This window comes from Chrysemys picta, chromosome 8 (assembly GCF_011386835.1).
Source record: "Chrysemys picta bellii isolate R12L10 chromosome 8, ASM1138683v2, whole genome shotgun sequence".
Taxonomy (NCBI): Eukaryota; Metazoa; Chordata; order Testudines; family Emydidae; genus Chrysemys; species Chrysemys picta.
The window spans coordinates 102,742,746-102,760,220 of record NC_088798.1 but is presented as its reverse complement, the minus strand read 5'-3'; the positions used below and the strand labels follow the sequence as shown (position 1 = coordinate 102,760,220).

At 40.7% G+C, this 17,475-nt stretch overlaps 1 protein-coding gene across 12 annotated transcripts in view; it reads right to left on the bottom strand.

Annotated features, from left to right (window-relative positions):
- The window catches only part of CNOT6 (CCR4-NOT transcription complex subunit 6), a 47,521-nt gene that overhangs the window by 11,543 nt on the left and 18,503 nt on the right, over positions 1–17,475 (bottom strand). For 10 of the 12 annotated variants that reach the window (XM_042850935.2, XM_065555091.1, XM_065555089.1 and 7 more), the window contains 5 exons: positions 11,065–11,178; positions 8,651–8,837; positions 3,912–3,997; positions 2,793–2,897; positions 2,619–2,687 (listed from right to left, as the gene is read on the bottom strand). In XM_042850935.2, the coding sequence (XP_042706869.1) occupies positions 2,619–2,687; positions 2,793–2,897; positions 3,912–3,997; positions 8,651–8,837; positions 11,065–11,176 (559 nt within the window). In that variant the 5' untranslated portion in view covers positions 11,177–11,178. The remainder of the gene's footprint in view (positions 1–2,618; positions 2,688–2,792; positions 2,898–3,911; positions 3,998–8,650; positions 8,838–11,064; positions 11,179–17,475) is intronic. The other 2 variants (XM_065555092.1, XM_042850936.2) reach the window with 1 other exon arrangement.

The following is a 17,475-nucleotide window of genomic DNA, read 5'->3' as shown; positions in this document are numbered from 1 at the left end:
ACACTCAGTAAGATTGAGCTTACAATCATGCAATGGGTGGCCCAGGTCTGAACTAAGATTTAAAAAATAAAGGGAAAGAAGTCTGCAGTGAAAGGGCTTAATTCTAAAAGGTAAAATGCAGAGCAAAAAAATCAGATTTCTTTTGCCAACTACAGCTTCTGTATTATGTAGGGAGAATCTCTGAAAAACTATTCTAAGAAAAACAAAATTAAAGAAGGCTTAAATAAAAACAAAAACATATCATGCTCTCACTTGGCTCTTTGCTGGAGAGTCTTATCAAGATCTCAGAAGGACCTGTACAAAGAAGTCATAACCTTAGCTGCAGCTCTACTGTCTGAATGCGGTGGAGATGCTGTGACAATCTTATTATTCATGTCCTAGAATCATAGACTTTAAGATCAGAAGGGACCATGATGATCATCTAGTCTGACCTCCTGCACAATGCAGGCCACAGAATCTCACCCACCCATTCCTGTATCAAACCTGTGTCTGAGCCACTGAAGTCCTCAAATCATGATTTAAAGACTTCAAGGTGCAGAGAATCTTCCAGCAAGTGACCCATGCCCCATGCTGCAGAGGATTTTTTTATATATATATTTGTGAAAAACCCCCAGGGCTTCTGCCAATCTGCCCTGGCGGAAAATTCCTTCCTGACCCCAAATATGGGGATCAGCTAAACCCTGAGCATGTGGGCAAGACTCACCAGCCAGACACCCAGGAAAGAATTCTCCGGAGTAACTCAGATCCCACCCCATCTAACATCCCGTCACAAGCCACTGGGCATATTTACCACTAATAGTCAAAGACCAATTAATTGCTAAAATTAGGCTATCCCATTATACCATCCCCTCCATAAACTTATCAAGCTTAGTCTTGAAGCCAGATATGTCTTTTGCCCCCACTACTCCCCTTGGAAGGCTGTTCCAGAACTTATGATAACTCCTCTGAGGGTTAGAAACCTTCGTCTAATTTCAAGTCTAAACTTCCTGATAGCCAGTTTATATCCATTTGTTCATGTGTCCACATTGGTACTGAGCTTAAATAATTCCTCTCTCTCTCTGATATTTATCCATCTGATATATTCAAATATCTTGCCAATGTTCTCCAGGCAAAGGCAGAAAGGACCTAGAAGCAAACAGGAAGGAATGGGGGAGGCAGAAAGACACTTTTTCCCTTTTGAAATGTTCACAAAGCTGTATTTATACACTAAAAATGTGAAATTCTTGTTTGAACGTAACGCTTGTTTTAAGCGCAATGCTTTCCAATAGGTCTTTAGTTTAACATGTGTAACCCTATCATTGCACCCAATTCTGCAGTGGGGGGATAGGAGCTGACCTAGTTTGGCTTCCATCTGTCTTCATTCCCATCAGCCCCCTACTCCCTTCCTTACTCTTCAAATTAAGAGATTCTTAGCTTCTCAACTCCCTCCATCCAGGACTGCTCACCCACCAAACAATGAGCATTTTCCATGCTACCAACCTACCCACTACCATGTCCTCAAATGAGGGGGGGGGGGCACAGAATTCGGCAGTATGGAGATGTGAGGCAAAGGCGTTCCCAGCCAGGAGGGCGCTACGTTCATAAAGACAGGCTTATTCCTGGGTTCTCACCTGGTTCTTTCTCCCTAGAAAAGTGCCTCCTGAGGGCTTCCCCCTTAACCAAGGAAAGTGGCTTGGACGATTGACCAGTATCTTATGAGTGAGCAGTACACTGACAAAAATAATGTGTTACTTTTAGTAAGGCCAGCTGAATATCCGCACCAGTAACATGACCAATGTTAGAGTGATCATAGCAAAATTAAGACTGGAGGGGAAAAATTTAAGGAATCAAAAGACTTTCACAACAGTAGCATTTTGATATATGCCAGGTTCTAGGCAGCATATTATGACAACCACTATATATCAGAAAAGGGGAAAGGGGCAAAAGCATAATTAAAATGCATGATCCATTTTAAAATTTCAGTGACTAACCCCTGTAGTTTCTTTCAAGTTATTTAAAATTTCTCTACTGATTAGTTGAAGAATAAGTTAGACTTGTAACGTTTGGAACTAAAAGATTAAATATACCAAATAAATTGGCACAGTTCCCAACTTCAGTAACAACAAGCCTCGGTATTGTACAATAAAAACCTAATGTTTCTTTAATACAGTAACTAGTAAAGAGCAATTCCTCAGATTTTCCTTGGGCTACAAGTTTTAAATATAAATATTCTCTGATTGCCCAGGAATTTTTTTTTATTCTACATTTGTTGAAAATCAGGGGGAACTTTTCTGCTGTTCCTGGATTCTTCAACAATCATTCAATTAATATTTTACAATTGATCAGCTACTTTTAAAATACTTGAATAACTAGTTTAACTCTAGTGGTGAGTAGTCCAATTAAAGATAAAGGCATTACCTTTAAGAAAAAAGTAGCTAATTCCACAGACAAATGTGCTGTTTGATGTAGGAATGCCTATGCTGGCTACCATCAGTGAGTATGAGATGTTTTAGTTTAAGTATCAAAAAGAAATACTTCAGCAGACGGTAATGGTGAAGTGGGGGTACATGGGGGAGAAAAATCTATAAAGATGGGGGTACATGGGGGAGAAAATCTATAAAGAGTCATTGCAATGCTACCTGTTGGTCTTGTTCGGTCTGGTTCTTGCAACATAATCCAAGATCTTGGAGGTGGTTGTTCTGTTGAAACTATTAGAATATTAAAAAAAAAAAAAAAAAAAAAACCACACAAAGTGAAGTAATCATATTTATTTTAAAATGGCATAAATAAATATTTTAGGAATGATCACTTACTTCTTTTTGCAGTACCTGCCAAATTATCAAGCAAATAATTCAGGAGCCTTCGTGTTCCATCCGGTTCCTGGTAGAGGTTCAGTATATCCTGCGTAAGTGGATTTCCTGCAAACATGTTTACAAAAAGTAAAATTAAACCAGAAAAATGTCGAGTGTGTGTGTGTGCTGGTGTTTAAAGTCTTGGATATATGACTGCAGAACAGTGAGAACGGTTTCCCTTTTTAAAAAGTATGTCAATTTTCCATTCCTGCAAACACTTACGTTCTCTTCTGTATCTGAGTTCTAACTTTCATCACCGGATCTAATGGAGGACGGTCATAGTGAAGTTTTGCTCTCTCACATCCTGCCCCTCTCCAAACACACTTATAATGGTGGTGGGGAGTATGTCTGATGCAGGAGCAATCTCCGCCAGTTTTATTGCATAAGAGAGTGACCTCCCCTAGGCCAAAAGCATTCCCTGCTGGACATCTACCACTAGAATATGATATCTTTCTGCCAGATCTCAGAGAATCTGGCCTGATTAATTAAGGGGGCTACTCTACAGAGTCAGACGCTAAAAGTTCACACAAATAGGAGACAATAATTGTCCAATCATAATAAATATTAGACCTTTGAGATGTAATGCAGTTTATAGGCATCATACTCAACAGAAAGAGCCTGATCTTGCAAGCCTTTCATTCACACAACTTCCACTGAAGCCAGTAGATCTACATGCCAAACTCTTACAGTATTGGCTCCAAAATTTTGAAAATCAATTTTAAATTGCTATTTGCAGTCAGATACTATGGTGATTACCAGCTGTACAAAATCCTCAAAAAAGTTATGCAGTTGATCCCCCTTTGGGGGGAGAAAGAGTTCCATAACTGCAGTGTAAGTTCAATTAGGGCAGATTTAATCAAAAGGCTATATCTAACTTCCATGTAGGCAACCAGAAAATGAACTTGACTTTTCATTCTTTTTTGGGCCAGATTCATTAAATCTCAATATATTGATAAAAGAGAAGAATAAATTCCTAAACCAACAGCTGCCATTTGGTAACATTTTATAAAACGTGTAGCTTAGAACAGCTGTGGCTCAAGAATGAGATCAACACACAAAATGTAGGTAAAAAAGTCATACCTTTCAGACCTAATGTCTGTAACTGAAATAGTTTTCCCAGCTCAAATGGTAGAACCCGTAACAGGTTGTTATTTAAATGGAGTTCCCTGTAGGCAAAAATCAGAATAATATGAAGTGGGAAGTAACACAGTATTTGTGATCAACTATTTATTGCTGCAACAGTTTCACTATAAGAAAGAAACTGTACTAACACACCACTCCTTGGAAAAATTGGAAGACTAAACAGTCAGCAAGGATTAGAGACATCTTGCTGTACACACTAAAAAAAAGCTCATTAAGTCTGAAATACAGCACAGAAGTTAGTGGGGGTGGAGAGTCCACCTATATGGTCATAAGCTTTTGTAAAAGTTAACAATGATTAAAATATTAAGGAATTACAAGAAATGAAGCAATTACAGTTCTGACACGCTGGACCACAAATGGCTGAGTTAAGTTTAAAGGACAATTAAGAAAATAAGATTATAGCCATTAAAATAAAACCAAGAACAAAAAATGGTTCCAGTACTATTATTGCTATTATATTACCATGCTGTTAACCCTCTCTCTCTCTCATTTAACACATCACAGCAAACTATAATTTTCCAATTAACTTTTGTTTGTCAAAATAATTTCACTGCTTCGTCAACAGAAGTTAGATATCTGTTGATATATTGTGTGAAGGCTATCAGGCACACACAAAAATCCATTAAATTAACTGTGCTTCTGGCCTATAAAAAGTAATATTCTATTGTTTATTTTTACAGTGTTACTGTTGAGATATTGTGTATTCCTTTTTACTTGGGAGAAATAGAAGTTGGCAGGTCCCAAAAGTCCAGCCAACAGGGGAAGAGAAATTGAACTTGATAACATGCCTTTTGCTTACTCTCAGGCTATGTCTACACTTAAAATGGTACAGTTTAGTGCTGCAGTGCTTCAGCGTAAACACTTACTACAGCAATGAGAGGGGTTCTCCCATCGCTGTGGATAATACACCTCCCTGAGAGGCAGTAGTTAGGTCAGGGGTCGGCAACCTTTCAGAAGTGGTGTGCCGAATCTTCATTTATTCACTCTGATTTAAGGTTCAGCGTACCAGTAATACATTTTAGAAGGTCTCTTTCTAGAAGTCTATAATATATAATAAAACTATTGTTGTATGTAAAGTAAAGAAGCTTTGTTTAAAATTTTTAAGAAGCTTTGTTTAAAATTATATTAAAATGCAGAGCCCCACGGACCAGTGGCCAGGACCCGGGCAGTGTGAGTGCCACTGAAAATCAGCTTGCCTGCCACCTTGCCTGCCCTGAGTTAGGTCAACAAAAGACTTCTATCAGCCTAGCGCAGTCTACATCGGGGGTCAGGTCAGCTTAACTATGTTTCTCAGGGATATAGATTTTTCACACCCCTTAGAGACATAGCTATGCCAATAATTTTTCATTGTGACCAGCCCTAAAATGGTCCAATTTAGGTATAATGTTAAAATCTGTGATATAGTCACAATCATTAGATAAGACTGCGTAAGACTTACATAAGAGTTACCCATATGATTCTGCCAGACTAGAGTTCCCTAGCCATTCCTTGCAAGATGTAAAAAGAGCATAGATAAAAGCAGACATTTTAGGAGGAAAAGACCAAGGGCCCACCTACGCCATTCCTAGATTTCCAGGCAGTAACATATACTGCTTAGGGGAGGGAGAGAGATTTAAAAACAAAAACCCTACCAACTTCCCACCACCGGCCTAAGTCATTCAAGTTTTATTTGACTACCACAGTGTTCGTCAACCTTTTTCATCTGCGGACCCCTAAAAAGTTTCAAATGGAGGTGCAAACCGCTTTGGAAATTCAACCTGTAGTCTGGGGACCCCTACTATAGAATCCTTAGACTGAAAACTGACCAAACAGAATTCAACTGTAAGTGTTGCATGTGCTCGGCTCAGCAGGCATTTGACACGGCATGAGAAAGAACACTAAACTGTGGGCTTTTATGATAACGACAACACTTCCAGGTTTTGATCTGTAGGGAGAGGTATTCACATCCTTTTGATTGATCAGAAAAATTGAATGCCTTTTCTGGGGTCTGAAACTTCATTTTCACAGTCACCTTTCACGGACACCTTTGACAATCTGCGGGCCTCCAGGGGTTCACAGACCAGAGGTTGAAAACCACTGGACTATCACATGGTTGGGAATAATATTCTGCATGACCCTAAAGGGCAACTAATACATTATTCTTTATGAAAGTACCTTTTTGTCCAAGAACTTTTGAGAACTTTGCAGAACTCTTAAGGTGAGCTTTTGGTTCAAGGTGCTCACCTGGGTTCATTCTAGGTATAGATTACAGTTCCACTAACAAATAAAGTACAGTTTTCATAAATTGTTAAAGAAAAATGATAAGGATAGTTGTCTAGTTTAATCTCATCTTGGTTAATGCTCTTTGGCGTCAAAGAGCTTCCTTTAGGCAGCACAGAGGATCACAGCAAGTCATACTAGTCCTTCCAAACAAATCAAAAGAATCTGAGCTCTCTGAAATCTTTCCCCAGTTGTGTTGAAGAAAAATTTGTCATAGTTTTTTTAAGCTCTCTCCGAAGATTGGCAACTTGATCATTCTCCATTAGCTGGTTCACTGTCTCCCAAAGTCATTGGAACAAATTTTATCTGCATGTGACAGGGAGACACAATGGATCTTAGACAAGCTAAGCCCTTTATAAAAAGAGTTCCCAGACATGGAGGTTGAAGGAGTTATTTATTGACTCTAAAAGATTCTAGGTAGTGTCAGTTCACACTGTTTCTCTGGTCCATAATACTGGTGATATTCAAAGCTGAAATTACTCTGTTAATCTGGAAATTATACCACAAACTACGAGGAGAGTGCAGTAGCAGTCAGCAGGAAACACAAAACTATTATGGGATTGAGATCTGCAGAGCGCTACCACATAAGAAGCACTTACAGACTGTTCTTCACTTTAACCCCAGTGAAAAGAAATCATGGATCAGCTACAATTACTGAGGACAGTGTGTGTGCAGTGGGTTAATGTGCTTTTAATGCCCTTCGTGTCCATAGACCAGGATTCAAATATTATGTTTGTCACAAATGGAAACTAGATTGGTGGTCTGATCAGAGTTTGTTAGTGCACATTTTGTAGCCAGAACAAGATTTTATATTCTCTGCTCAAAAGAGGCTCAAGACAGGGATAGCTGGAATTTTGTAGAATCAGGATTGGAGTAAATTGGGAAAATTTTAGGAATGTTTGCACAATATCTGCACGCACTATTCTGCAGAGTGCTATACTAACATCATTTGCACAAGAACATAACCTGCATCAATATTTTAAAAGGCAAAGGGCTTTATAAAGAGAAAGGAACACTAATTAGTTCACCAGGTGAATCTCAATGTTTCAGTAAGTTTAAAATGGGTAGGTGATGATACTGAACGACAGCAGAGTAGGGGGAAATTATTAGTAGTAACTGTAATTAGAGCAAAGGTGATAAGGGTAAAACAAAAAAATAAAATAGAATATCTCAGAGTTTGGGGAAAAATGATGTAAGGCACTATCAGTATTTCTTACTACAGGCTGAATTCCCACTGTTAAATAGGGCTCACAATAAATAATAGTTTTAAGGGCTTAACTACTCTAGAATTTATTGATAGCTTACTCTCAATTTTAATCAAGTAGTTTAATTTTTTCAGTAGGGTGCAATTTTTCCAAAGATGAAGAAAATACAATTATTAGTATCTCAAGGTGCCACCTAGCTTATCATTCCAACGCAGGTGTAAGTCTGGGAATCAAACATTGGTACTGTATGATAATCCCACATTCAGTACTTCACGGAGGTCGTTTATACATTGTCAATAATACTCTTTAAGGGCAAGAGAAATTTGCCCATAATATTTGCCCTTCCCCATCACCATCGAAGAAGAGGACTCCATTAACAAAATTAGATACTGTGGCCCCAATTAAATCCAACTAGCTATAACATTAATATGTTTTACTTCCAAAAATAATTTGTTAATTAATTAACTTATTCTATCCCTAGCCTTGTGACTCTTTTATGCTTTCAAGTTGAAAGGTGTAGAATTCACTTTAGTAACTACCTGGCTAGCTAAAGATTATGTTCTTTTATTGGTGTGGAAGTATAAATACATAGCCACCACAAGAAAAAGAAGGGGGGGAGGGGGAGAACCCCCCCCCTCAAGATACCTGTTGCTATGCAAAGCTCTCAGGTGTAATAAAATGGTCATAAAATTAAATTCTTAGAGTAGTAATTTAAGATGAAGAAAACAACCACTAACTTTCTTTGATTACCTTTATTTATAAATGTTTAGTCTGCTCTTATTATTATTATGTAATATTTGTATTACTATAGTGCCTATGGCCCTTTGTGCTAGGTGCTATAAAATACTCTTTTCTCTTGCCATGAATTAAGGGGCAACTCTTGCACGAACTCTATGGGTGTCAACAGTTCTTCAAGAGTAGCACCCCGCATAAGGATTTGGGGATGTGTTTGGAGGGGTGTGTGTGTGTATGTAAACCTGATTTAGCAATGTCATGCAAGGTGCATGCCAGCATGCTCAGCTCTGTAGGAGCTCATTGTACACTGTTGCATGGGGCAACTGGAGATCAGGGCAAATATAGAGTGCTAGGGCTGTAGTTACAACTCCAACCACTAGGAAAAACTGTTTATATTGGCTTTGGTTAGTTACAGAACAGAATCTTGCCAAAACATAAAAACTGATGTCTGCCGGGGTCGCAGATGAATTTGCATACCTGAGTGACACCATGTTTCCGAGTTCTGCTGGTAAACTACGGATTTTATTAGAGGACAGGTCCAGATAGACCAGATTGTGAAGCTTGGCAATGTCTGAAGGAATACGGGATAAGGAATTGTCACTGAGATGCAAAGCTGTCAAATGGGTCAGTGACCATAAAGATGAACTTAAGCTTCTTACTTTCCCTGTGAGAGAGAGAGAGAGAAACAGGAGTAAAATAAAAATAACTTTGGACATTTTAAACATCTAGTTTTAGCATTAAATGAGTATGACATCTTGTTTGAACAGTGTTTAGAGTTTTCTGCAATATGGTTAAAAATGAAAGATTACATAGAAGGTACTCCCCTCTAATTTCATGACATTTTGATGGTACAAATAAATGTTCCTTTAAATTTTCTTGCCTGGGCTCTTTAGCCATTTTTGAGCTCATGCTTTAAGCCTTGGTCATCCTCTTCCTTTCTGAAAGTACTACATAAAGCAACTTACAGATTTATGAACTGATCATGCATTCAGTATTTTAATATGTTTTTAAAGTAAAACACTGTGCACTTATCATTGACATTTTAAGTTTTAGTGCTCTTGCTTTGGAGTGGAAGATGGTTCTCTGGGTTCTGCCCTTATTCACACACCATCTTCTAAATAAAAAGGCTTTCTTTCATGCCATTAGTTCAACAAATAAGAGGAAGCAGCTTCTTCCGGAGTTCAACAGTGTTATTCCTGCTGTAACTATAATGGTAACTTTAGAACAGGGGTCCCCAAACCGCACGCTACTAAAAGCTGTGCTGGCTATGGCCAGGGGCTCAAGAACCACACCTATTTTGTATAAAATGGAGGATATTAACGTTGATTCATTTTAAAAAGTCAAGAGATCTACACCTCCATATGGCAGGAACTTGAAGTATCATAAGGGACATCATTAGAGACATTTCTCGTGCAAGGCTGACTTCCCACCCTTCAATCAGAAAGACTATCTAGACCAGGGGTGGCCAACCTGTGGCTCTTCGGAAGTCAATATGCGGCTCCTTGCATAGGTGCCGACTCTGGGGCTGGGGCTACAGGCGCAAACTTTTCAATGTGTCAGGGGTGCTCACTGATCAACCCCTGGCTCTGACCCAGATCCTGACCCACTCCACCCCTTCCCCCAAAGCTCCTGCCCCTTCCCCCGAGCCTGCCGTGCCCTCTCTCCTCACCACTTCCCCCCCAGAGCCTCCTGCACACGGTGAAACAGCTGATTGTGGTGGGCAGGAGGCACGGGGAGAGAGGGGGAGGCGCTGATCGGTGGGGCTGCCGGCAGGCGGGGGAGCTGATGGTGGGGCTGTTGACATATTACTTTGACTCTTTGGCAATGTACATTGGTAAATTCTGGCTCCTTCCCAGGCTCAGGTTGGCCACCCCTGATCTAGACTGTATCAAGAGCACTGCAGGAAAATCAGAATATCATTTCCTTGGAGGCAAAATAGGCTCACTACCATTTAACAGACTTTTTATAGCTTATTTAGTCATCTATGAGCCACCAATGTTAAACACTCTTTCCAATTAAGTCATTATACTCCAAATGTATTTGCTGACTACTTTTTTTCCCCCCCAACTCTTTTCCTCCTACGAAAAGCTGCACTGAGATAAATTGGTCTTTTTCCCTCCTTTAACTTTTATTTCTTTATTTTACTCAAGTGTGTCCAGAATTTTCACCACTGGCATTGGGTGAGTGGAGGGAAAGAAGGGTCAAGTTATTCAGCTTAATTTGAACTTTTTTCCTGCCAGGAATAAAAATCCTGGCTACATGGAGGTACATAGAGAAATACAAGTTAAAAGGAAAATACATATTCAGTATAGAACAGTGCATGGAATATAAACCACAGCCAGTACAGGTGAGATTTCAACTCCTGGTCTCCTCTTGATCAGAATTTTCCCTTAGGCAACAAGGGATTGGGGGATAGTGTCTCACACACACAGGGCTTGTCTCCAAGTATATTTTATGTGCATCTATATCTATATATAAATAAAACCTTGAATTGACTGATTGTCAAATTTTGGTCAAGGCACCAGATTTAAACACCCTTAACACGTATGTAAAGTGCCCAGGGATATTTAATGACCCAAAGTGGTCACAACCTTCATTTTATCTCCTATTTGTAGAGGAGATCTACTGCTGCACAGCATTTCCCAGTGCTGTGTGGGACATCAATTTACTAGAGGGAAGAAGGCAGCCTATGAAATAAACACCATGACTTCCGGTAACTCCGTGGTGTTCCTTAGGTTTCCGATTCAAATACCAAGCCTATACAGCCCAACCCTGCTTACTTGTGAAGGAATATCTACAGGATAAAAGTTTATCTGATGGCTAGTATGAGTATTCAAATTTGAAATCAAATCCTCATTTCACCACATAACCATTATTCCTCCATTTCTTACCACTTATTTCCAGCTCCGCCCAATTTGATTTCTTTCCATTGGCTGCTTCCTCTGAGGACATAATTGTGTACATCCTCCGTGGATCAGGTGGATCGTACTTTTCTTTGGGCATTCCTGTTGAAATGAACAGAAAAATACCACTTTGCTATATTATTCTATTTAACAAACATCTTACCTTTACTCTAGATAGAGATTCCTCTTTTAAAAAACTGCTTATATATATAGACAGTCTGGCCTAAAAGAACACATGCTACTGCAACTTCTAACAATAGCAGAAGGTGGCCCAGCCTACATATAAAAATTGCACCAATTGTATGCAAGTCAATTTAATAAAATTGGTGCAAACCCCTTGTGTGGATGCTCGGAAATCAGTTTAAGAATTTCCAATACTGATTTAACTTAATTTGCTAACAAAACTGATTATATTTAGTTAAATTGGTGAAAACTGTGAGTTTAGATCAGGCCTAAGATGACCTGCAGGCACAAGGTAAAAGAATTAGGAAGACATCATCCTGAGGATGGGTGGGTTCACAAAGATGAACCAATGTTCATGAATCCTTGCACCACATGCAAACCCTCTCATCAAACCTACAAAGCCTGCCAGAGCCAGGGTCTTGCTAGAATGCAGTGAAACTCTCTTGTTACAGAATGCAGGAATAGAGAGTTCTTCAGTATTTTGGCTTGTATCAATAGGAATATGTTTAAATAAGACAACTCAAAAGTTGTCATCTTGTTCTCTCAGGTTTAACAACTACTCAGCACATACAGCTGTGCTGACACCAACATCCCTGCCATTTTTTTATGTTATTTTTTATTATGTTAAAAATCCTGAATCCACTGATAAGCAGTCTACTTTACTAAGTGTTAAAGTATTAAGTGGTTCAAAGAAAAGGGCAGGCCTACATTTCAAACAGCGTTATGTTATGCAGTTTTCTGAACTGGCTGATACTGTTTAGAATAATGAAGATGTTTGCACTTATTCATAATGTATTTTCAAGAATTTTTAGCAACAATAGTTTCTCATAGTAACTATTAAGTGAAATGGAAAGAAAAACATTAAATACACAAGTTACCAGAACCCTGTTTTTTCTACAATTCACGAATGACCACAGTATCCACCATGCCAGAGAAGGATTAAGCTTTTTTCTGTTTAATTCATTTATGTTTGCAAAAGTATCTTTTCAAATCTGAACCACTACATATTGCCTGCCTGAATATGAAAAGATAATTAAAAGTGATGCAGGGGTTCTTCCATCCATCTCAACAGGTGTTAACACTGAAATCTTTCAATGGAAATTAAAAAATAAAATAAATAAACAAAAACTTTACTATTTCACTGCTTATTAATTTTAACACAAACATGACTAAGGTGCGTATCCATTTTTATGACATCCATTGGTGTGTATTTAGGGATGGGAAACTGTAGATCAGCTGTTTGCTGGCAAGAATTGCTGTGTCAAGGAACACTCCTCAAAAAAAATGTTCAACTGCTAATGCCCCCTTCACCACCCCTTCCCCGAGGAAGAAGGAAAGAGAAGCACATCCTCTTTGGTTTCAAAATCCCACACTATATCCTAGCCCAGTGGTTCTCAACCTGCAGCCCAATCAGCAAAGAGCTGTGGCCCATGTGACATCCTCAGAGCCATACAGGTAGTATTAGATGCAGCCCACAATGGTAAATAAATTGAGAACCACTGTCCAAGGCTTATCTAGCTTCACCCCAACCCCCATCCCCAGAAAGGTGCACATTACTATTTTTTGTTAGCATACACTCAAAACAATCCTAGCTTATTTTATTACCAAAACAAGCTACAAGAATACTGAACTGATTTCAATTAAAAAGACACTTTCTGAAGTTATTTGAAGATTATGCAGAAGTTCTAAGGTGCTGCAAAATTTTCCATAGCACACTGCGTAAATCAGGTCAAGTAGTTTACCAGAAAATTTATGTACCACTTCTCACAATGTGCACAGAGCCATCCCATGCAATATCATTATTAACTATGTCAAGTGCCAATAGTACTGTCTGCTCTTTTACAATACAAAAATACAGTAGTTTCTGCATCAAGAAGCCCATCGTCTAAACCATAAGTACAGGAAGGCCCACAGAACAGGAACAACAGTGCTTTAAAAATAAGAGTTATGGGAAGATTTAGATTTAACCTAACCCCTAGTGCAGACACAGATATGTCAATGAAAGAATACTTCTGTTAATGCAGCTACCATTGTTCAGGCAAGTGGTGGTCCTACACGAACAGAAAAACCCTTTCCATCAGCGCAGGCTACACCTAAACTACAGGTTTGCTATGGCAATGTAGCTGTGCCAGTAGAGTCTCCATAATGCAGAATACTTTTAAAGCACTGCAGAGATTAGGCAGGGGAAACAGCTGTGAAACCTCCCCAGAGAGGGTTTGCAAGTAGTTTAGGACCCCCTTTAGAGTCCCCCCCCCTTTTAGTTTTAAAATAGTCACTGAAAAACAATGAAGGGTGGATGCATCCATTCCATTTCAAGGGAGCCACATTCTAAGGGGATCTGATAGAGAGGGGGCTTCTTGGACACCATCCTAACTATATTTGTTGCAGGGGTACCCTGCAGCTGCCCCACTTCAGATGGTGGGGGACTCGCAGATCCCCATTTTGTCCCGGATATTTTTAGTAAAATCATGGACAGGTCACAGCTTCCGTGAATTTTTCTTTTTTGCCATGACCTGGCAAAAATATCTGAGACAAAATCTTAGCCTTACTTATTAGCACTAAAAGGGATTTAATAGGGCTCACTGTAGTGAGATCTTGTTCTTTACAGTATTTTAGTAAATATACATCACAGTACAGTTACTAGTACTTTAAGAATCTCAGTAAAACTAATTTACAATTATCAAAATACATTGACAAACTGTTCTATGCTGCATTCTTTGCCTTTTGTTTCACTCGGTAATTTACAGTGGTTCTCCTATTTATACAGAGACACCCCCTTGGCAGAGGGTCCCCTCTTCTTTGTAAACAACTCTCTCCTCAAACCCAACAAAGTCACTACACCGAACATGTATCTTCGAGGGTATTTATTCATAAGGGATATTATGTGAGTTATCTACAGAAAGCTCATAACTTGTCAAGACTCAATCCTGGTGATCTGCATGTATGGGTAATATTTAAGGAATACGGTTTTTATATTCAAAGTACGCTTTATGGACTTGGATTAGAAATTAATCACCAAGAGGTGATGTGCCACAGTGATGGCCCACTCAAGCAGGAGGGAGTTGTCACTGGCCCCTAATTAGCAGGTCAGGTAATGCCAGGCTCAATTGACTAGCATTGCTCCCTCCCAAAACTATCCATGGAAAACCATCAGAAGCACAACCAAACAATTGAAACCTCTTGGAGGTGAAAAGGGAACATTACAGACTGAACTTAACCCTGGCTGTGAGTAGAAACAAAAGGCTATTTGCAGTATAACACAGAAGGAAGAGAAGCACTCTAGATCCTGTCACTAAGGAAACATTTAGGGGAACCTGGCTGCTTTTATGAACATTTGGGTCTTGGTTCTTGTGAAACCAGCTAGCTCTGCAAAAGACTAAACTTTTTGGGGGAAACCTACTTTATTATATAGGAAAGGTAACTATTGATAAGTGTAGACCCAGGTTTGCATCCTATGGTTTTGTACTGAAAGCTTTTCCATTCATTTTCTTTCACTTCTAGTTAAATCTTTATTCGCTCTTATACTAAAGAACAGGTTTATTTACGTGCTCACAATTGCTGTGTGGTTTAAGGTAAAACTGGGTACAGCACCTTTGGATGCAGAGCATCTGAAATTTCTGAGTAGCCACTGTCAGGGGCTGGATATCACAGGGATGCAATTCAAAGGGATTAGAGTGCAGTTATTGTTAACCTACAAGGTGAAGTTAGGACAGACATTATCCAGAGGAGAGTTGAGTGGCTGAAATGCTGGTGGTGTCAGGTAGCTGACATCCAGCAACCACACAGACTCCTTGCTGGAAGCAGGGGTGATTTACAGTGAATCCTCCTGAGTACCCCAAGAACCATCGCACCCTGCCTCAATCTGTGAAGGGGCAGTTCAATTTTTAATATTTTTTTAAATCATCCTTCAGTGCGTGGCCCCAAGTTTTACTAAACAGATCCCACCCAAACCTTCTGCTGAATACAACTTTACTAATTTCCTAATGTGTTGACTGTAGTATCTGGGCGCTTCACAGGTATTAATCCATTTTTCTTCACACCACCCTGGTGAAACTGGGTGATATTATTTATTCCCATTTTACAGCTGTGGACCTGAGTCATGGAGATTAAAGCCAAAATTGTCAGTGTCTAGTCATGTTGGGTGCTCAACTTGAGATGCCTAGGGCCTGATTTTTCAGAGTGCTCAGCATTTTTAAAGGTAAAATAATCTATTCAACACACAACTGTGAGCACTTGGCACATCTGCAAATTTGGTACCAGCTGTACCATACTGGGCATGCAGAAAATGAAAATCAGACATTTAGTGGCCATCTGTGAAAAGTCAGGTTTAAGTGACTTGCCCAACATCACGTAGGAACTCCACGGCAGAGACAGGAATAGAATCCAGTTCTCCAGAAAAGCACTCATCTTCCTTAATCATGAGCCCATCCTTTCTCTATCTGTAATCCTGCCTCATTCACTATGTATCTTCCAATTTCCGTAAACAAATGAGCCAGGGGTACTACAGAAAACAGCATCATTCACTACAAAACCTTGATTCATCCCCAAAGCATGCTCCATCATGTGCACTGACTAATGGACTATCTGGTATCAGGCTGTTATGTTCTGAGGACCAGCCACTAGAAGAGAATGAGACACACTTTGCCAGTGGGTTTTACAAATATTTCCTGATGGAACAAGATCAGAGACAAGACTTCTGGGTTCAGGAGGAGACCATGCTCTACTGGGGACAGGCTTGGAACACAAGGATACCATCTCCCACTGCACCTATCCAACCCCCAGCTCCTGTCTCCCCATCTTCTGCTCCTATCCAGTTCCTATCCCTTCTGGATTGTGCAACTTTCCCTACCCACTCTCTCACTCCTTTCCATTCCAGAGAAGCTGTACAGTATGGTGGCAAATAGGATCATGCTTAGGGCTCAGTATTTGTCATGGAAGTCACGGATTCCATGAGACCTCCATGACTTCTGCCACCACCAGTGTGGCTGACTCCAGGGTGGCCCAAGCAGCTGGCCCCAGAGCCAGCTGCTCAGGCAGCCCTGGGGACAGCCACACTGGCAGGGCCGGCTCTGGCTTTTTTGCCGCCCCAAGCAAAAGGAGGAGGGGGGGAACCCCTGCAGGGCGGCCGGAGCCAGGGGGACTCCCTGCGCTGCAGACGTGCCCCAGCTAGCGGGGGGGGGGGGGGAGGAGGGGGAAGGAGCGGGGGGGAGAGAGAGAACAGGGGTGGCCAGGGCTTCAGCGGGGCGCTTGCCACACAGCCCCGACCGCCGTGCCGCCTGCCGGGAGGGCTCCGTGCTACTCCGGTTGGTGGGGAGGGAAGGACGCGGGCTGCCCTGCCGGGCTTGCTACAGACCTGGCACCGGCTGGGGCAGACGGAGTGCACAGCCCGCTCCTAGCGGGGCACTCCCCTCCTGCACGCTGCCACCCCCTACAGGGCGGCTGGATCAGTGGGGAAAAAAAAAAGCGGCCAGGCCGCCCTAGGATTGGGCGGAATGCCGCCCCAAGCACGAGCTTGCTCAGCTGGCGCCTGGAGCTGGCCCACTACAGGAGCATCTCTACAGTCAGCCAGTCGGGTGGCCCTGCACCAGCTGATACTTAAGTTTGTTTTGTTTTTTTTTCAAATGCAGACACCCAGCATTAAACATTTCTGCCTGAATGGTTAATGTTTAACAAAACCTTAAGCAACTGAAAAGAAGGTCTTATAAAGATAAGTGTCAGGCAACTTGAACTATAGGCATTACTACCTGCACCTCCTATAATATAATGTTTAATCTACTTGGACAGAATCTATGGCATAATTTTTCAAAAGTGCTCACTCTAGCAATTCTCACTGAAGTCAATTCAGAATCTCAGGTTCTTAACACCTCTGAAAATTAGACCATTAATGTTTGTGGAAGGTGCTAGACTGTATTGGAGATTGAAATTCTTAATGTACACCTCTACCTCGATATAACGCTGTCCTCGGGAGCCAAAAAATCGTATCGCGTTATAGGTGAAACCGCGTTATATTGAACTTGCTTTGATCCACCGGAGTACGCAGCCCCGCCCCCCTGGAGCACTGCTTTACCGCGTTATATCCGAATTCATGTTATATCGAGTCATGTTAGATTGAGGTACAGGTGTATTCCATTCACAGAACAGTTGCACTACAGACTCTGCTGCCCCGCAACGTCTCAAACCCTTCCCCATAGGGTTGACACTCTCCATATCCATTCA